The 20,878-nt window shown below is 41.0% G+C and overlaps 1 protein-coding gene across 13 annotated transcripts in view; it reads left to right on the top strand.

Annotated features, from left to right (window-relative positions):
* The window catches only part of ITPR1 (inositol 1,4,5-trisphosphate receptor type 1), a 319,039-nt gene that overhangs the window by 153,842 nt on the left and 144,319 nt on the right, over positions 1-20,878 (top strand). For 8 of the 13 annotated variants that reach the window (XM_070576706.1, XM_070576704.1, XM_070576711.1 and 5 more), the window contains 14 exons: positions 426-545; positions 1,543-1,737; positions 3,933-4,184; positions 4,715-4,856; positions 5,602-5,755; positions 6,787-6,974; positions 10,251-10,389; positions 11,106-11,160; positions 13,339-13,504; positions 13,584-13,754; positions 14,227-14,292; positions 15,315-15,452; positions 17,768-17,893; positions 19,773-19,973. In XM_070576706.1, coding sequence (XP_070432807.1) covers positions 426-545; positions 1,543-1,737; positions 3,933-4,184; positions 4,715-4,856; positions 5,602-5,755; positions 6,787-6,974; positions 10,251-10,389; positions 11,106-11,160; positions 13,339-13,504; positions 13,584-13,754; positions 14,227-14,292; positions 15,315-15,452; positions 17,768-17,893; positions 19,773-19,973 — 2,113 coding nt within the window. Of the gene's footprint in view, positions 1-425; positions 546-1,542; positions 1,738-3,932; positions 4,185-4,714; positions 4,857-5,601; positions 5,756-6,786; positions 6,975-10,250; positions 10,390-11,105; positions 11,165-13,338; positions 13,505-13,583; positions 13,755-14,226; positions 14,293-15,314; positions 15,453-17,767; positions 17,894-19,772; positions 19,974-20,878 lie in introns of all 13 variants that reach the window. The other 5 variants (XM_070576710.1, XM_070576705.1, XM_070576708.1 and 2 more) reach the window with 1 other exon arrangement.

The following is a 20,878-nucleotide window of genomic DNA, read 5'->3' as shown; positions in this document are numbered from 1 at the left end:
AATAATTTCCCCAAATAACAGGCCATATCAGAACATAGCTAATACAAATCAGAACCGGCATTCCAACTCGCACAGTCCAGCATCAGAGCCTTGTCCCTAACCTCTCTGGTTACCCTGCGTCTTCACCATTCTTCCTTATGTGAATTTCTTTCTTGTGTTGTTCCTTCTTTTCATTTTCTCCTCATCACCTCTTCATCTACTATCAGTTCATCTACATCCACTGCCGTCTTTCCTCTTTTGCTTCTTTCTTTCTTCTGTCTGCCGACTAGTGGTACCATAGTCACTGGCACCAACACCTAAACTGTTGCTGACTTCTTTTGTTAAGGTATGTTGGTTCTGTCGTCTTGAGGAAGAGTCAGGCTCCGAGAGCCAAACCTCTACTCTGTCTACAGAAAATGTTTTGTTTGGTTTTCATTTCTCAATAGATTCTTAGATTACCTCTCTGACCTGTGTGTGTCCATGAACAAATCGATTCCAGTGACCCAGGAACTGATATGTAAAGCTGTGCTGAATCCAACTAATGCTGACATCCTGATTGAGACCAAGTGAGTGGGGGTCTTGTAATTTAAGATAAAGACGAGAAAGGGATGTAGGTGGGAAACGTGTGGTTCAGTGGATGTTTGTGCTCCTGAGTAAGAAAACCTAACTCTTCGGTGACTTCAAACTTTGTCTGAAGTCAGGTTAGCTGGCGTTTGATCTTTGTCTTGCAAAGGTCTTGGTTAGGGGAATTATTAGGTTTGCTTTTAGTGTGGCCTCCTCTGCACATGGTGTCACTTACTCTGTATACAGGATTAAAAGTAATGGGAACTCACACCAAGGAACGTTTTAAACACTTGGTTTAATTTTAAGAGTTTAAAGTTCTCTAAGTATGATCATCAATTTTAAATTTGAAAGGAGATAATTCAGTGTTGAGATTAAGTCAGCGTAGGGAAGAGCTGTTTGAATGACCACTGTTCAAAAAGTAGTTATTGGTCCACAGAAGTTTTGGTAATAGTAGTGATTCATTCTCAAAAAGGGAGCAGTTTTCCTGATAAATATAGTGTCAGAAATATGGGCAATGCTAAAAAAAAAAAAAAAACCCACTAAATTATGCCCTAAAATAGTGATACTTTTTTTTTTCTCAGGTATAACTTAATTTGGGGCTTGGGCTAATGCAGGATTTCTCAGCCTTGGCATTTTGACACTTGGACCAAATAATTTTTGTTGTGGGGGGCTGTCCTGTGCATTGTAGGATGCTTAGCAGCAGCCCTGGCTGCTACCCACTAGCTGTCAGTAGTACCCCTCTCACTTACTTGGGACAACCAAGACATTGCCAAATGTCTCCTGGAGGGCAAAATCACTCTGGTTGAGAACAACCCCATTAAAGTATATGAAGAAGTTAATTTTTGGCTCTTTGTGGTTCTACCAATGGGAGAAGCAAAATGGCTTTCTGAGTGAGTCTTTCTGCTGAAAGTGAAGCTAGAGTTCAATACATTGTTGTAGTTGATCAGAGCTTAGCAAGGATTTCAAACATAGTGAGTTCTGCTTCCTTTAATTTTCTAGGTTGGTACTTTCTCGTTTTGAATTTGAAGGTGTTTCTACTGGAGAGAATGCTCTGGAGGCAGGAGAAGATGAGGAAGAGGTGTGGCTATTTTGGAGGGACAGCAACAAAGAAATTCGCAGCAAGAGTGTCAGGGAACTGGCACAAGATGCTAAAGAAGGTCAAAAGGAAGACCGAGATGTTCTCAGCTACTACAGGTGAGTGGGAGTCGTGTCCAGCCTGGTTTGGGGTGCTCCAAAAGGGTGGCGATTAGGAATTGATTGCTAGTTTGTTGATTGCTCCAAGGAATCATAAGGTGTCATCTGATTGTCTAGCAAAAAGACAGATGTGTATTTTAGTAGTTTAGAGTGTAAGATTTTATCGATACTTAGATAGTAAGTTGATATCTGGATGTGGCTGGGTCAAAAGAAGGATGAATGCTTGCATCAGCCTCTGGGTATGGGGTCATAACTTTGTGGGCTCAGACTGCTTGGGTTCAAATCCTGATCTTTCTACTTACTAGCTTTTTTACTTCAGTCAAGTTATATACCTCTTTATGCCCCAGTTTCTTTATCTGCAATATAGAGATAATAGCACCAACCTCATAGAGCTAGGAAATGTGTTGTGTGTACGTACACACATATATCTATATTTATATTCTATATATGCATACACACATCCATCTACTTCTATATCCGTCTATACAAATATGTGCTAAAAACCGTGAGTTCACATCCGTACTTCCAGTTCCATTCCAATACCATGGATTATTCTGATCTTCACCCTTTCCATATTTGTAACTCCCTTCTCTGATGATGAGAAGCCCAGCTGGCTTTATCCCCTGTATGTTTACCTGTTTGCTCAGTCTCCGCCTCTGCCGGTTGCCTCCTCCATCCCCAGTATCTCCTCGGTCCTAGCACTAAGGCCTACTGGCCCTGCCATCTCAAGGGAACGGAATGGAAAGGAACAGAAGGAAGAGTGCCAAAAAATACTTGAGAAGCAAAGGGAAGAAATGATGGAAAAGTGCTTACAGCATTTTTTAATAAAATAAATAAAACTTTGCGGTTACATACCTTTTGTTACCTCTTGTGTTCTAGTCTCTCCAGTTCATTCACGTGGGGTGTATCCTTCCACACACTCTGTGCATTTGTATTTTACTACATTTGTATACATTCATAAATAATATGTAGTAATTTATTTGTCCTTAAAGTTTTATGTAGATGGTACCATATTCTTAAGTTCCATTCTGAAACCTGCCTTATTTATTCAGTATTCTTTCTAAAGTGTATTCATGCTAATGGAGGGAGATCCATTTCTTTAATTTAGACTTGAATGGTATTCTATTTTATTAATGTGCCACATTTTCTTTGCTCTTTGATTTCATTGTATGCCGTAATTTAGTTCTTCATGTCAGGAAACATCCTTGTTCAAATTTGTGCACCTGTGTAAGAGTTTCCATTCCACACCAGGAGTGGAATTATTCAGTTGGAGAGAATGCATATTTTAAACTTTACTAAGCAATCCTGAATTGGATACTCTGGTGCATACTCCCACCAGTTGTAAATGAGAACTTTTGTTTCTCTTTGTCTTTGCTAACTCTGAATGTTGGGATGCTTTTTAATTTTTGTTTCTCTTATGAGCATGAAATAGAATCATATTTTAATTTACATTTCACTGATATCTGGTGAGGTTGAGAATATTTTCAACTCATGGTTATTGGTAATAAATAGGGCTTTAAATCAAAGCCACTATTTGCCCCTTTGGAAGCTATAGCTTTCTTATTTCACGTTATAAGTGTGTTTACTTGTTTAATGCTTGATGAGTCTGCTCCCCAAGAATGAATGAGAAAGAGTGCTTCGCTGGCCAAGTTCACCAACCAGAAGTTACAAAGATCATGTCTAATTGGATGAGGAAGAAAGCATAAGACATTTTGAGGAGCCTCTCCTTTTTACACCATGGTTTTCACAAATGTGTAAAAGTCAAGAGTAGACTCATATGAGATAAGATACCAAAAGTATTATAAAATTTCTCATTAAAGGCAGTATGAATGATATCTTTAACATTTCCTACTTAGTCTTTAATGTGAAGAAATAGACAACATTCTTGGCTTAATAGTTTTCCCCCACTTATAATACATCAAGGGCAAAATGGAATCAAGTAGTCACATAATCATTTTAACAGCAGGATAGGCATGTGTGACTGTTGGCGTAGCTTGAACTGTTCCTGTCTCTGCTCGGAACGAAAGCTGAAGTTTGGTGTACAAAAGCTCTTTAAGGGTGTTGATGTGTAAGTTCAGATGGCCAAATATCACTCCTATGAAAGTCGAGGCCACTTAGACTATCCTGCTATGAGTTTCTGTTCATCCTCAATGATTTCTAGAGAGTGAGCTTTATGTAACATTTCTCTTCTCCAGGTATCAGCTGAACCTTTTTGCTCGAATGTGTCTGGACCGCCAGTACCTCGCCATTAATGAAATATCAGGCCAGCTGGATGTAGATCTCATTCTCCGCTGCATGTCTGATGAGAACCTACCCTACGACCTGAGGGCATCCTTCTGTCGTCTTATGCTTCATATGCACGTGGACCGAGATCCCCAGGAGCAAGTCACTCCCGTGAAATATGCCCGCCTCTGGTCCGAGATTCCCTCTGAGATCGCCATCGATGAGTGAGCCTGGCTCCTTCTCCCTGTCAAGACCTTGTGTCGTTTAAAACCTCTTATTTATAATGTTCTGTGTAACAGTAGACAAACCACTTATGATCAGGTTAAGTCTAGTTAAATCAGAGAAGAAAGATGAGATTATTTTTTTCTTTGAGCTTAAAATAAAGTGGATGGAAAATATTATTTCTTTCCTCAAGAACATAAGAGATGGCATGATTGTATTTTTATATCTTGTTTATCTCTTTCTTTCATTCCACAAATATTTAAGTGTCTGCTCTGTGCTAGGCTTAAGGGATATGTCAGTAAACAAACCAGAAAACTATCTCTGCACTAGTGGGGAAAGATAGACAATAAACAAGATAAGTCACTAAAATATATCTTGATGATAGGTGTTAAGGAAGGAAAACTAAAGTAGGGAAACGGGGGGATAGGAAGTGTTGGGAGGGAGGTGTTAGCTTTTGAGCCTGAGCAGTGAGGAAGACCTCGCCGGAGGGAACTTGAAATTTGACTTCCTTTTCTTTCCTCCTTCCTTTTAGTTATGATAATAGTGGAACTTCCAAAGATGAAATTAAAGAGAGGTTCGCTCAGACCATGGAATTTGTGGAGGAGTATTTAAGAGACGTCGTTTGTCAGAGGTTTCCTTTCTCTGATAAGGAGAAAAATAAGCTTACATTTGAGGTAACTCATGATGAAATGATTTATGAGTTCTGTCTGCTTTTCATGGGTCGTTTTCCTATGGGGTTAATATAAAATATTTCAGTACATGGTGATTTTTATCACAATGTTCTGGTTTTGTAAGAAAAAGGAATTTAGCTCAGTTTTGTTCCAGAATAAAATAGAATTGATACCAGTCAGTTGGCTTAATGTGGTTATGCTCTTAGAAGAAATACTCAGGGTGAATTGAATTGTGTAAAACGCTAGAAGATTACGTATACTCTGTACTTTATATTAAAAATGACAGGAAAGAAACAGGCTGTGCTTGGGACCTGTCAGAGATTAATCACTGGAGGGACATAAATTCTTATTACCTTTGAGTCAAATGTCTCTCTTCGAGACCACTTTTCCTTTTGAGGAGTTATGTTTCTGAGGATTACAGTGTTGCTCTCTGTGTCTTTGTTGGGTATAACTTGGCTTGCCCTGTATTATCTCTGGGAAGCTGCACAGACTAAATGGTTAGGTCAGTTTTTTATTATCTAGTCATCAAAGCAGATCAGTAGCTTTGCAGGTTTTCGTTTCTTATTTTTCTTATCTTCAAATTTCAAAATGAAATTTGATCAGAAATTGCAAGCAAAATATATGCCTTCTGTTACCATAAGGAAGATCAGAATCAGTCATTTGTAAACTAGTCAACATGAAATAGAACTGAAGGATACAGTGTATTTAACACCATCTTGCTTTTTTTTTTTTTTTTTTAATACAATAGGTTGTAAATTTAGCTAGAAATCTCATCTACTTTGGTTTCTACAACTTCTCTGACCTCCTACGATTAACCAAAATCCTCCTGGCCATACTGGACTGTGTACACGTGACGACAATCTTCCCCATTAGCAAGATGGCAAAAGGAGAAGAGAATAAAGGTGAGAATGATGTGGAGAAGCTGAAAAGTGAGACCTGATGTTACCCACACATCCAGCACACGCCCTCCAGCCTCTCCTGTTACTCCTCTTGTCATACTTTACCGTGTGATGTCCTGTCGTTTCCTACCCAACTTTTCATTAGGGACTTTTTCAAATGTAAAGAAAAGCTGGAAGAAAAGTGCAGTGGACACCCATATACCTACAACTTAGGGTCAATGATGATTAACATTTGCCATACTTCCTTTATATTCAAGTATGAGTCTGTGTGTATATTTTGCTGAACCTTTTGAAAGTCACCTAATATCCTGAATGCCTGTCTCAAAAATACATGTCTTGTCATTGTTGTTGATGTGTCATGAGGCCCTCAATGATAGTATTAGTGTATGATGAAATAAAATCCAGGCTTGTATCTGGGTATCCTATTTCCAATTTGTGTATGGAACAATCTGCCTTTGTATGCTTGTTTTTTCCTCATTTTTAGGGCCAGAGTAGGCACATATTAGGTACTCAGGAATGGATTATTGTTTAACTGGTCTCTGCAGCTTGAATGGATAAAGCACATTTACTTACCTCTTGCTATCTGCTAGATCTTGCTCATTTTACCATTTAATCCTGTCCTTGAGCAGCTTTATTCTCATTTTATAGATGAAAAACTGAGCCTCAAAGGTAACATCTTGTACCCAAGATCAAGTGGCTCTTGGTAGCAGCACCAGATTTGTGTCTTATTAACGTCTGTATCCCTAGTTCTGTGCACAGCAACAAGCACATAGTAGGTGACCAATAAAATTTGGTAGGTGAATTAATATACAAAAGTGCTCTTTTGGGGACTTCAAAGCCCACACTCTTTCTGCTTCTCCGTGAAGCTCCAAATTTTTGGTATTAAACTTTTCAGGTTCCTCAGGTCCTGAAAATGGATCAGAACAGGAGCCTGTTAAATAATCTGTCTCAAAGAGCCTGTGCCCCTTGTCAGGTGTCTCAGAGCGCTCTGTAGGGATGTTGTCGTGATGGAAGTCCGTCCTGGCCCTTTCCAGGCAGTAACGTCATGCGGTCCATCCATGGGGTTGGAGAGCTGATGACCCAGGTGGTGCTCCGGGGAGGAGGCTTTTTGCCCATGACTCCTATGGCTGCCGCCCCTGAAGGCAATGTGAAGCAGGCAGAGCCAGAGAAGGAGGACATCATGGTCATGGACACCAAGTTGAAGATCATTGAAATACTCCAGGTAACCATCAGCCAGAGGTAGGGGGCAGGAGTGTGCTTCATAGGGATACCATTTAGATCCAGTGTCTCTGCTTTGATGGAGCCCTAGGCTATCTAGGAAGTGAATGGAGGTAAATTCTTAGCTCAGCCTCAAGCACCATTTCTGAACTGGCCCTCTTCATCCCTCTGCTGTCACCTCCTCTCCCTCCCCAGCGTGCTCTTATCCCTCTAGCCATGCCAAAACTTCCCGTGGTTACCTTAGCTCTATGGAATCCTTGGCCTCTGTGTCTTCACCCATGCTGTTCCCTTTGCTTAGAATTCACTCACTTATGCTGCTGTGTACAGCTGAATTCTCTGCCTATTGTCCATAACTCAGTTCAAGTTTCTATTAACTTTGCGATGTCTGCCTCCCTCCCTCCTTTTTGATTCATTCATTCAACAAATATTTATTGATGCTGTGCCAAGTACTTTTAAGCATTGGACATCCAGCAATGAACAAAATAAATTAAATTCCTGCTTCTAAAAAGCTTACATTTTGATAGGAGGCATTCGCATATTTAAAAAAAGTGTACATACTCTGGTCGGATAATGAGAAGTGCCAAGGATGTTAAAGTGTAAAGGAGGGTCAGGATGATTTGGAGCCCATTAGGGGTAGGGGCCAGGGATATTGGGTTTGCTGGGGTTGTCAGAGAAGGTCTCCCCAGTAAGATGATGTGATCAGAGACCTGAATGAAGTGAGAAAGCGAGTATATGGATATCTAGGAAAAGGGTCTCCAAGACAGAGGGAACAGCAGATGCAAAGACCTTGAGGTGGGAGCATACTTGGCAAGTTTGGAAACAGGTTGGGTTCAAGAATAAATGGGAGAACATGAGTGGGGGGTAGTAAATGCAACTCTTTTGAAGGGATTTGCTGTAAAGATGCACAGAGAAGTGGAGAGAGGTGGCTAGAGGGTGATTTTTGGTAATAGGAAGGTTTTGTTTTTGTTGCAGTATTTTTTAAGTTGGGAGATTATAGCCAGTTTGTATGCTGAATGGGAATGATCGTGTAGAGAGAGAAAACTTACTGACATAGGAGAGAGAGGATAATCGTAGGAGCAAAGTCCTTGCAAGAGGGGGTGGGAGCCAGTCTAAGGGAGAGGGCTTGGTCTTAGTGATGAGAACCCTCCTAGCCTCCCAACAACCTGGATTTTCCTCTTTCCTCTCTATGTGGATAATTTTTATTCATCAACAAAATCATCTCCTTAATGGAAAGCATCCTGTTATCACATTTCTCTTTTATCCCGTGCTGCCTAATCTCAACTCCATAACATGTAGTAGACATTTATAAGTGTTTATAGACTTAAAGATCTTTTTTGAGTCTGAAATCACATTTTACCAATGGTTTGAAGGCATCAGTGGGAGTCCTGAAAGTAATTTACTTACGACAGTAAAGAATGACATAAGTAAAGCAGAAACCTTACTGAATTTGTGCCTGACCAAAAGGAGAGGATTTCTTAAGCTACTGCTTATGCATCCCAAGTATGTTAGTATCATCAATGTTTATCAGAAGTGACGTGATGCAAAACTTGTTTGCATCTTGAGGTCCACTCCCTATAGTAATCTGAGGACAACTGGTTGATGGATTTATTCTTTCAACAAATACTCATTGACCCCCTACAATTGACCTCCTACCATATGCGAGGCATTTTGCTGGGCACTGTGAGGATTGCCCAGATGATTCTGACAGGGGCTATATCCGCTAGAGGTTTATAGTTTAATAGGAAAATAAGGTGCTATGAAGCTGTGTGCACATGGAAATTAAACCACCAAAAAAGTGTTCTTCTGAGATGCAGTTGTGGGTTGTGTGATCCGATTCAGTAAGGACCAGAGCAAGTTTTACAGAGGAGGTAGGATTTCATCTGAGTATTTAGGCATAGATGGGATTTATCATATAGAAACAAAGGGACATTCTCAGGTGGACGGAGCAGCTTGAACCAGGGCATCATGGCACGCAGTCAGTAAGCAGTTCTTCTTTGGCAGGCAAACAGAGTGTGTTGAAGGGAAGTTGTCAGAAATGAGGTTGGAGAGGAGGACCAGGCCATGTTCTAGAGAGCTCTGGGTGCCTAAAGTGTTAGGACTTTACTCTGTAGTGAGCCTTTGAGAATTTTCAAGGAGAAGGCTAACATAAAAATAAGCATGTTTGGGAGGTGGATATGGTAGATCTGATTCTGTAATGGCCAAGGCAGGAGATAATGAGGACATGAGCAGGGGTAAGCGTCAGTGGGGAAGAGATCCATGAGAAGTGTTGGAGGTAGAACCATCAAGACTTAGTCCCTGATTAGATGTGTGTATCAAGGAAGGAGGAGCCAATAATCCTGAGGTTGAGAGAACCCAGGCAGGACTGATATTGTTAGTTTTGTACAATACTGAGTTTAAAGCTCTGGGAAGACACCAAATGGGATGTCCATCAGTCAGTAGGTGACATAGGCCAAGAGCTTGGAGAGCAAGCTGAGGATCTGTCTCAAACTGGGAGAGGTGATCGCCCTGGGATTAAGTAAGGTAACCAAGAGGGCAAGGCAGAGATGAGGGGAGAATAGAAGGGAGAATGTCAGTAAGGCCCTCAGATAACGCCAGCTGGTTGATCTTTCTTATGGCTCTAGCAACAATCATGGGAAAAGTGACTTTGTGTTGAAGTAGAGGATGAGGAAATATAGGAAGTGAAAGAAGAGGGAGCCTAAGAGTTTGCAGCTAAATCAAAGGAAACAATCAGAAATAGAAAATATGAATTAAGCTAATTTTCAGTAGTAAAAACACTGTCTTTTCTCTGTCAGTTCTCTTAAAAACAGCCAGCTTTGGGTGGTGAACATGTTATAATCTACATAGGAATTGAAATATAATGATGTATACCTGAAATTTATATAATGTTATAAACCAATGTTACCACAGTAAAAAGGGGGGAAAAAAAAGTAAGCAACTTCACTCTTCTTAAGGCCAAGAGTTGGCATTCAATACTTACTGAAATAAAGTGATGTTTTATAGAGGATGGAGTAGTGATTTATTGCTGCAGTTATTAAATTAATTGCCAGGATGCTGAAGTTTACACTAGAAGCTAAGGTGCTGAGGGCAGACTTGATATACCCCATGGAAGTCTGTTGTTAAAGTGACTATTGAAATCTAAGCCAAATATTTGGCTCACTTAGTGCCTAAGGTAATTGATGCAGCGTATACCAGCACCAACTAGAGTGCAGTGGCTTGGCAAAGTGTTACAGGTGGTATGCTAATATAACCAATCTGTTTCCATTTCCACTTGAATCTTTAGTTTATTTTGAATGTGAGGTTGGATTATAGGATCTCCTGCCTCCTGTGTATATTTAAACGCGAGTTTGATGAAAGCAATTCCCAGACTTCAGAAACTTCCTCTGGAAACAGCAGCCAAGAAGGGCCAAGTAATGTACCAGGTTAGTGATTCCAGGATGGGATTTCAGCCATAGAATGGGATCTGGGTCTAATGAAAACTGGGAGTCCAAAGGGTGCCTTCTAGAAAAAAGGTCAAATGGGAATGTTTTCGAGGATTATGATATTTTAAAATGAGGTCCTGAGAGTTATCCTTTTTCGGCAGAGAAATAATTATAAGAGCCCAGATCCCTTCTGGGATAGATCTTGTTTCCTTCCATCTTGGAGTGTCTTCCTCATAAGACAGCTGAGGGTCCTACTGTTGTGGTTATATGAAATGCCAAAAAAACCCACAGAAAAACGCCACAACCCACAAAACAAACAAAACAAAACCCTCTAAGAAAACTTATTGTCCCTTAGCAGCTTTTACTCCTGGTGGAAGTTTTTCCCTGCCCAGGAAATAGTGTGAAGGATAAGGCAAGGGTGGTGGTAGGAATAATCCCGCCTACCGAGGCCTGAGCGTCCATGGGATGAGGTCATCTCTCTGTTATAACATGGGATCATGCAGGAAGTAGAAAGCCAGCAGACGTATGAAACACTGTGTACCAGAGCCATTGAATAGTGTGGTCTGAGTTGATATGGCTTCAGAGCTTTGCAGTATATGGTTCTGGAAGACTTGAGGTTAACCCGTGGGCCAAGGGTAGGGCTATTTAGAGGAAGTTCACCAGCAGCGTATTTTGAGAACGTCCTGCATCTGATATTACGTTCTGTAACTTTTTAGGTGCTCTTGACTTTGAACACATTGAAGAGCAAGCAGAAGGCATCTTTGGAGGAAGGAAAGTATATTTTCAGTTTCTATTTTGTAGATGGTTCTACGATTTGGAAGGCTGTTCTTTTCTAGCTCTCAAAGGCTTTTCCTTCACTGTACCAGGAAAGGTCTAGTCTTTGGGTTTAGGTTGTTTAGTGCTCTCTTTGAACTCTTAGTTTTCAGGTCAGAACCATCTTAGTTGGGTTCGTGTGTGTGTGTCTGTGTGTTTCCTGCTTACAACAGAAAGGATTTAAGGAGGTTTCCCAAAATATACACATTACAAGATTTTTTTTTAAGTGAGGAAATAGGGTCAAAAGAAAGAGAGGGCTCAAAATAGTGAGGTTAGTAAGATCATGTACTTCTGCTACTGATAGCCTGATACTTTTATCCATGAGCTCTTTAGAGGCCATGCAACAATAACAGCAACACATGTGCTCTTCTTTCATTGTCCCTAATGTCAGGTTAATGTATGAATCCCTTTTTACAAGATCAGATTGCTCAATGTTGGCTTAGAACATTATTATGAGACTTAAATACCTATAAAACTCAAATACCTACAAACTTAGTATAAACACCCTATGCACAGAGTTCTTATAAGGTACACACTTAGTTATCTATTACTGTGTAACAAACTACTTCAAACACTTAATGGATTAAAATAACAACAATTGTATTGCCTCTCACAGTTCTATGGGTTCACTGGGGCTAAGCTGGTGGTTCTTGCTGGTCACTGTTGAGTCTATTGTCCGGGTGCAGTGAGCTGGTGCCTGGGGCTGGCACATCCAAGTTGCTTTACTTACGTTTCTGCTGCTTGGTGGGTTACTTGAAAGGCTGGGACCTCTCTCTCTCTCTGCACATGACTGAGCTTCTTTATGGCCTAGTGACTGGCTTTAAGTGCAAAGGTCCCAAGAGGATAGGCCAATAATGTGCAAGCATTAATCAAGCCTCTGCTTGCATCACGTTGCTCTTGTCCTTTTGGTCAAGGCAAATCATATGGCTGAGGCCAGGGTCAGTGTGGGAGGAGCCTCCATAAAGGTGTATATACCAGGAGGGCCCACTTTTTTGGCATCCAGCAATGTTAACAGTCTACCTCAACGCTTAAGATAAAGCCTGTGAAATTTAAATTAGCAACATTATTTACTATGATGGAAGATGCTGTTTTTCTGAAAGATACACAGGATATTTTGAGTTCAGCATAATGACACTTCTGTGTGCCGTGTGGTGGCTCATCTTTCCTTATACTGAACAGCAGTGAGCCGTCCTCACACCTCTTTGGAGCACACAGAATGAACACAGTTGCATGTTAAGCCCTCTCTGTCCTTTTCTTGCTGGCCTGCAACTGTGAGGTTCTCACCATTTGGCATTCATTTTATTGTAAACACAATGCAGTTACTGACACAATAGTTGAGTGGCAGTGCCCAGTTATGTGGTGGCCTGCCATTTGATTCAGGGCATACTTGTTAATTTTCTGGTTATTTAAATAGCACACAGCCAAGTTATCATAGATGTTGAGATAACCCCTGACAATAGGCTGATTAACCCCACTGTGAAGAACACTGAGTTGTAATGGTTCATGGCAACACTCCTCAAAGTGCGGTCTGCAAGACTGAACTGCTTGCTACCAGTTTGTGACAAGATAAATAGAGAACCCCCGAATAAGCATTTGGATATGTTTATGGCAATTTGACACCACTTCGACATCCAAGTGCATTGTCAGTGGACGTGGTATAGAGTAAGGCATCAGTTGGCTACAAACTGGAAATAAAAAAAGCTAGTCGTTCACTAGCTTCAAACTTCAAAGCTAGTTTGGTAGGCATTGAGTTACAGCATCTTAAATAAAAAATAAACTAATAACTTCGGAGAAAAACAATGGAGTGCCGTTCTCAGACCACAGAAGGGGCCAAGCAAAAGAACACCCTCATCTACGAGTCAGGAGTCTGGTTGCAAAGTCAGTCCTGTCACTGTGGGAGAGCAGGGACTTTGGTTTAAAACTGAGCAATTGTGACATCTTGATTGTCCCCTCACTTCACAATATAGTTGAGATAAAACAAGATTGTATTGTTAAAGGAGCTAATTAAAAGTCACGTCACCCGAGGTGACTACCCTGTTGGCAATCTAACTAGTTGAGGAGTGTCTGGGCCCAAGGTGCATGAGAGAAGGGTGTCTGCAGTTCATTGGACCTTTCCCCTCCCATGTGCTCCTTTAGTGAGGAGAACACCCCACTGGACTTGGACGATCATGGCGGCAGAACCTTCCTCCGAGTCCTGCTCCATTTGACGATGCACGACTACCCACCCCTGGTGTCGGGGGCCCTGCAGCTCCTCTTTCGGCACTTCAGTCAGAGGCAGGAGGTCCTGCAGGCCTTCAAACAGGTAGCTAACCTTGCCCTGTGTGTGTGTGTTGTGTGTCCAAGAGGCTGTTGTGTGCCACTAATGGATTGTATTCATTCAGGTTCAACTACTTGTCACCAGCCAAGATGTCGACAACTACAAACAGATAAAACAAGACTTGGATCAACTGAGATCCATCGTGGAAAAGTCAGAGCTTTGGGTGTACAAAGGGCAGGGCCCCGATGAGGCCATGGATGGTGCATCTGGTGAAAACGAACATAAGAAAACAGAGGTGCGTGAAACACAAGTTACACTGCCAGGGGAGGTGGATGGGCTCCTCAAAACAAGTGAACATCCGCCTCTGGTTTTAGATGTAAATGCATGGGACTTATTCTCAAGAGATCTGCTTGTTATGTAGCCAGAGTAACAGCCGTTCTCCTAGGAAATAAGCTACAAACTAGAGTTCAGCTGTATCTCCATGCCATCTTGGAGCATTTGGAATACACTTTGTTGTTGAGTGAATTAGCACAGGTTTCCCTTGTGGACCCATGTGGGAAAGAACCTGCTCTCCAGGTGTGGCCTGGTCCACCATCCTCTCCCACATCAGTGAAATATTGTCAACCAGAAGGGAGTTGAGTGTGAGCAAGTAAATGCCTCGGGCGTAAACCCAGCACGACTGTTGGAAAATACTGCAAAACTTCCATTCTTTTGTAAAGGAGGCCAAGAATTGTACAAACCACACTCATTTTCATTTTGATCCCTAGGAAGGGAATAACAAGTCGCAAAAGCATGAAAGCACCAGCAGCTACAACTACAGGGTAGTAAAAGAGGTAAGTCCCCCTCCTGCCTTTTTTTTTTCCTTCTTTATTGCTTCTCTAAGGAGCTTTGGTCTGTGATAGTCAAGTTGAAGGTGCAAACACTTTAGCTTTTTTCTTCATGTGAAGTTTTAACAAGGAGAAAGTAGAACCCAAAGCTTAAGCACATGTGTTTCAGTGTCAGAACTGGATTTGAAAACAGCTCAGCCCCACCTATTATTTCTGTGTCCTGTTTCATCACCTTTTATAGGTGCAGCCAGCACCTGTACTTCTTAAGGTTTACAGTTGAATGAAAGATTAAGCAATAAAATTATCAAGGACTTATCTAGGTGACTGGCACGTAGTGTCCACCAGTGAGAGCTGTGGATCTTTAGAAATCTTTGCATGGGTGATTCAAAGTTGGGAGGTTGGGAGCGTTGTTTTTTATCCCAGAGCAAACTCTTCCCAAGTCCTTGGCAATAATACTGAGTCATACCATTATTAACGATCTGTCTGAAACTACCCCACTTGCTGTTGAAGCCATAATCCACTGGTTATTCTGGAGGACATGTTCTTAGCCATACATGGATTTAGTTTGATGCAATCAACAGGGATACAAATATTAGAAAAATTTCCTTCATTTTAGGTTTTTAATGTATTGTGATCCCTTTTGCCTCACTGCCCACCACTGCCCCCTGCAAGCTTTTTCCAATTGTATTTCCTAGTTTTTTGAGGTTGATTTCTTTCTTTCCTTTTTTAAGAATTTTTTTCCAGGTTTATTGAGATATAATTGGCAAAACTAAGATATTTAGAGTGTACAATGTGATGATTTGATATATGTATACATTGTGAGATGATTGCAACAATCAAGTTAATTAACACATCCATCGCTCATATAGTTAGCTTTCAGGGGAGAATGCTTAAGATCTAGTCTCAGCAAATTTCAAGTATATAATACAAAATAGTGTTATCATCTACAGTCACCAGGCTGTATGTTAAATGCTCAGAGCTGAGATGTGGGTCCAAGGGCACAAATTTTGATTCTTTGTTTCTACCAGATTTTGATTCGGCTCAGCAAACTCTGTGTTCAAGAGAGCGCCTCTGTGAGGAAGAGCAGGAAGCAGCAGCAACGCCTGCTCCGGAACATGGGCGCACACGCTGTGGTGCTGGAGCTGCTGCAGATTCCCTACGAGAAGGTGAGCGGCTCCCTCACACTGGGCTGATGCCCCCGAGGGTGTGGCGGGTCCCTGGGTTCCCCCAAACCCTTCACATTTGGATATTGTTGGTGAAGAAATGAAGCTGCTGTGGCGATTGTAACTATAAAGCGATTTTAGGTAATTTACATGAAACAAACAGCATCAGAAAAATAAAATCACCCATAACCCTTCTCCAATTTGAAGATTCTAGAAAAAAGGAAGAGTCCATTTATTCTCCCCTTACTCTCATGCCACATTGGATAGGACGGCTTGGTCTGTATGTGGAGGTCCCATAGAGGGGGCTATATCCACACCTGGCTTGTGCCGTACCAGTGTCGTCTACATTGCTATTCCAGCAATTTCAGCTCAACAGATTACTAAATGCATGTGAGAATGTGAGACTTGCTCTCTTTTGAGGTCCTTACTAGTATGCTGTCATCTGGTTAAGTATTTGGATCTATCAGATCCAAATTTTTTTTTTGCTCTAAGTCATCTTTTCTGTTGTTAGAAGTTAAACTTTGTCCCCATTTTTCATGGTAGCCTTTGTCGTTGATAGTGACAGGATTTAGGGAAGTGGGGTAACAGTGCTTTGCATCTATGTGGCCTAAAAAGGTATTTTTGAAAACATCCATTGAAGCCTCTAAAACCCAGTGTGGCAGTTGTGTTGTTCCCAGGTGACAGATGAGTAGACTGAGGCTGGGGGACGTTTAGAGTCCAAGGGCATAGACTCAGGTCTCCTGAGTTCACCAGTGACTGCCAGAGAGACTTACGTGTGAAGAGCTGCCTGCTGAAGCGTCGCTGCCAATGCTGGCAGAGTGCCAGCCCCTGGGCTAAGGCCTTTACGCTCATTAGCTCTTTGAATCCCCAAGACACCCAGATGAGATGGGCATTACTACTAAGAGCCCCATTTCAGATAAGAAAACTGTGGCCACAGAGGTTCAGTCACTTGCCTGGATGGCCCAGCTCACAGGGTTATTGTCTAGACCAGGGTGGGCAAACCCAAGATGTGGACCAAACCCAGCCGACCACCTGTTTTTGTACAGCATATGAGCTAAGAATGGTTGTTACCTTTTTAAATAGTTATATTTTTAGTGGTTATAGAAGCACCTGCATAATGTCCTCTCTTTTGCTTCTTGACTCACAAAGCCTAAAGTATTTATCTAGCCCTTTAAGAAAAAGTTTGCTGACCCTTGGTTTAGATCAGAACCGATAGCTAACATTTCTTGAGTAATTACTAAGCATTTGACATGAATTTTCTCATTTAATCTTCTTAACAACCATATGAAGTGTGCACTTTTATTATCTCCATTTATTAGGAAACCAGGGCTCAGGAAGGTTGAGTAATTTGCCCAAGGTCACACAGCTAGGAAGTTGTGGATCTGGGAGAAGAGCTAGGCAGTCTATTTCAGGGCCTGCATTGCTAACTTACGCTCTCTGGCCTCCGAAATGAGGTGATGTATGTTAGAAGACTTAGGAAGACTATTGTGGGCTATATGAATGTGAGGGATGATTTCTGTTTTGGGATCCTCATTTTGTTTCTACTGCCTTAAATGTTTGCTTGTTTAGAATTGGGCAAAATGGCAGTAGGTTTTATGTAATTGTCTTATCACAAGGCATCTAACTCTTTACAAATACTGAGTGTATGTTTTTAATATGTGAAATGAGAATCACATGATCAACCATGTGAAATGTCTGGGGTAGGTATTATCCCCATTTTGTAGATGGGAAAACTAAGTTTTATGTTAAATAATGTGCCTGAGGTGACAGGGAAAGGAGTCATGGCAGATATATTTGCCCTAACTGATAATCTAAAGAGAGCTCCACTCTGTCATGCTATCTACCCCAAAAGTTAGTGCCTCCATAGGTTAAAAGGTGAGCCTGAGAGCTGGTGAAATGTGGACTCCCCTCCATGGTGGAGTCGGCCCCTGTCAGTCCCAGTCTTCAGAAGTGCGGGGTTAAGAAGTTCCAGCCAATGCTACACAATGGAATCCCACAGACTTTCTCTTAACTTTCGCTCTGTATTGCTCTGTATTGCCTCAGTAAAATCTTTTCGTTTCTGCCCAAGGTTAGTAGGAGAGAATTCATTTTCGTCGATGAGTTATGAACAAGTTACTGGCTTGTTTTCAGGGTGAGAAGTGCAGTACCTCAATATTTTCACACAGCAGGCCCTCAGCCAACACCTCCAGACCCCACATTAGTAGGAGGTGGTGGGAGTGTCGTGGCACCGGGTCTTTGGGCCTAGAAATCAGTGCTTTCTCTTGTCTGCAGCATAGCCCTGTTGTCAACCTGTTTTTTGTCTGTCTCCTCCCACACAGGCCGAAGATACCAAGATGCAGGAGATAATGAGGCTGGCTCATGAATTTCTGCAGAATTTCTGTGCAGGCAACCAGCAGAATCAAGCTTTGCTACACAAACACATAAACCTGTTTCTCAACCCGGGGGTAAGACTTGAGGCCTGTCTGGAAATCTGTGCAAGGAGGAGGGTGGGGAAGCGTAAGAGGAACTGGTTGTTCTTTTGCTGTTATGGCCCCTGGGACCTGTTCTAATGCAACGTTCATTCCAAGGGGGAACATTCTGATCAACTCTCAGGAGGACATAGATACTCCCCATGTTTTGAGGGGAGAAGGCAGGGGAGGGGTAGGAGGTTAATAGGGTCAAGGTAGAATATACTCACATTTTTTCCCAATAACATTCCTCATTATGTCAAACTTCAGCAATAGAGAAGTGCTCATTCTCACTCTCCAGCCACATCCTCCTGAACCCCCACGTTAGGGGTTCTGATATCATGCATAAATTTTTCTTTGTTAATACAAATATGTAATATATTCATATAAAACATAGCCATGTTACATTTTAGTTTGTTAAATATGTTTTTAAAATATATATTGTGCATTTTTTAACAAAAAATGGTGGCACACTCTACACATTGTTTTCCACTTAACACATCATGGCTGCCTTTGCATGTCAGAGGTTTATAGTTTTCTTTTGTTTTGATAGCCACATGGCATTCCACAGAATGTAACTTTTAAAAAATCATTCCTATATTAATAGACAATTAGGCAATGTCTAACTTTTGGCTTTGTAAGCAATGTTGCAAAAGACATCCTTGTACATATGTGCACATGTACACTCACTCATTTGTATTGCAAGAGCTTTCCCAAAAAGGACTGCTGCGTTGTAGGGTAATATTCCCTCTTTGTCATATTAAGAGAAAGAAAAGGCAAAAGATAAAACGTTAAAGCCCCCTGCATTACACCAAACATAAAACTCAATAACTCTAGAAGATAGCATAAGAATGTCTTCATGGCCTTATGGTAAGCAAAGTTGTGTTACAAAGTATGCAAAGAGCACTCATCATAAAAGAAAATATCAATAAATTGGACTTCTTTAAAGTTAAGAACTTCTGTTCACAAATGATACCATTAAGAGTGAGTAAAAGCAAACCAGAGTGGGAGAAGACATTTGTAATAAATATGTCCAACAAAGAATACATACCCAGAATACATAACAAACACAGAAAAGTCAATCAGGAAAAAGACAGCCCAGTTTTTAAAATGGGCAAAAAACTTTAAAATGGGACACTCCATAGTAGAGGATATCCAAATGGCCAATAAATGTGACAAGGTCCTCAACATGATTAATCATCGGAGAAATGCAAATTAAGTAAGATATGTACAACAAGGTACGACTGAAATTAAGAGACTGACAATGCTGAGTATTGTCAAGGATATGGAATAGCTATAATGTAGAATGTAAATTGTTAACATCTTTCAAAAGCTGTTTAGAAGTATCTTCTAAAGCCAGACATAGTTAAACTCTGGGACCCAGCAATTCTGCTCTTAGGTATAAATCCAACAGAAATGCGTAAATTAGGTTTACCAGAAGACACGCATGCAACAACATGGATGACAACATGGCAAATGTAATGTTGAACAAAAAAAAGCCAGATGGAAAAAATGCACTAGGTTCAAGAGCAGGCAAAATGAATCTGTGGTTATAGAAGTCAAAATAGATGTTAAATTGGGAGGTGGGGCGTTAGGGAGGCCTGTTTTGTTTCTTGATCTGGGTGCTGATGTTCCCTTTGTAATTGATTTAGCTGAATACTAATGATTTGTTTACTTTTCTGTGTATGTATTATACATGATGGAAAAAGTTTACTAAAGAAGACAATACAGAAGTGAGAATGAAGAAACATGTCTTCATGGATTTAAATGCTTCTCTCTCTGTGTTTTTAGTGGACTCTTCTTTTTCTCACTTTGTCATCTCCTCTAGCCTTCTTCTGACCATTTCCCCGTGCTTCTGCCCTCCCTCTTGTGCCAGATCCTGGAGGCGGTAACGATGCAGCACATCTTCATGAACAATTTCCAGCTCTGCAGTGAGATCAATGAGAGAGTCGTCCAGCACTTCGTCCACTGCATCGAGACTCATGGTCGAAACGTCCAGTACATAAAGTTCTTACAGACGATTGTCAAGGCGGAAGGGAAATTCATTAAAAAGTGCCAAGACATGGTCATGGCTGAGGTGACAACTATATATTTGTATATACCTTTATCTGGTGTTCCATAGAAATTTTTAAATTATTGAATCTTATCTGTGTGAACTGGCATCCTCTCCTGGAGCCATATGAAGGGACAAAAAGTAATTGTATATGTGTGTGTTCGTGATCTCATGTTTGTGAACTTAAACTATAGAGATAGGCAAGAGTCTGTTCTGGTTTTTCATAGCAGTAAATCTACTTGTTTTAAGGAAGTTTGGCCCAGATTCTTCTGAGGGGGCGAAAAAAGACCCCCAGGAATAATGAACCAAAATATAGTGAATGGAGATTAAATGTGGATAGAACCCAGTGAGCCAGAACAGTTTCCCTTCTTGTGGATTATATGGCTTTTTCTTTAATTATTCACATGATTAAGTAGCTAGAAAGATTTTTGCTTGATGATTCATGAGAAGACTCTGGCCAGTGGAACTGGGGCAAAGTCCCCATTGGTTCTCTGGGGGGGGTCACTGCCCCGTGGATGCAATCCAACCAGGAAGGCCCTCTGCCACACCTGTGACTTTGGCTTTTACATATACTCAGTTTAATCTTTCCACCTTTTTAAAAAATGAAAACTTAAGTAAATCCACTTAACACTTGAATTTATAATCCCATCTACATATAGGATTCCAGTAGAAGGTGATGTAGTGTAATTAAAAGAGTTGGCTCAGCCTGGGATGCAAATATCTGCTGTACCACTTTACATGTCCCATGTGATTTGGGATGTGTTACTTGACTTCTCACACTCTCAGCATGCATTTCTGTAAAACAAAGGGACAGTAGTATTCACTTAAGGAGCGGGTATGCAAATTAAATGAGATAATGATGACAGTAGTAGCTAACATTTATTGGAAGCCTACCATACTCTGGTCACTGTTTTAAGCAATTTGTATAT

Source organism: Equus przewalskii, chromosome 15 (assembly GCF_037783145.1).
Source record: "Equus przewalskii isolate Varuska chromosome 15, EquPr2, whole genome shotgun sequence".
NCBI lineage: Eukaryota > Metazoa > Chordata > Mammalia > Perissodactyla > Equidae > Equus > Equus przewalskii.
This window is presented reverse-complemented; position numbering and strand designations above follow the sequence as displayed.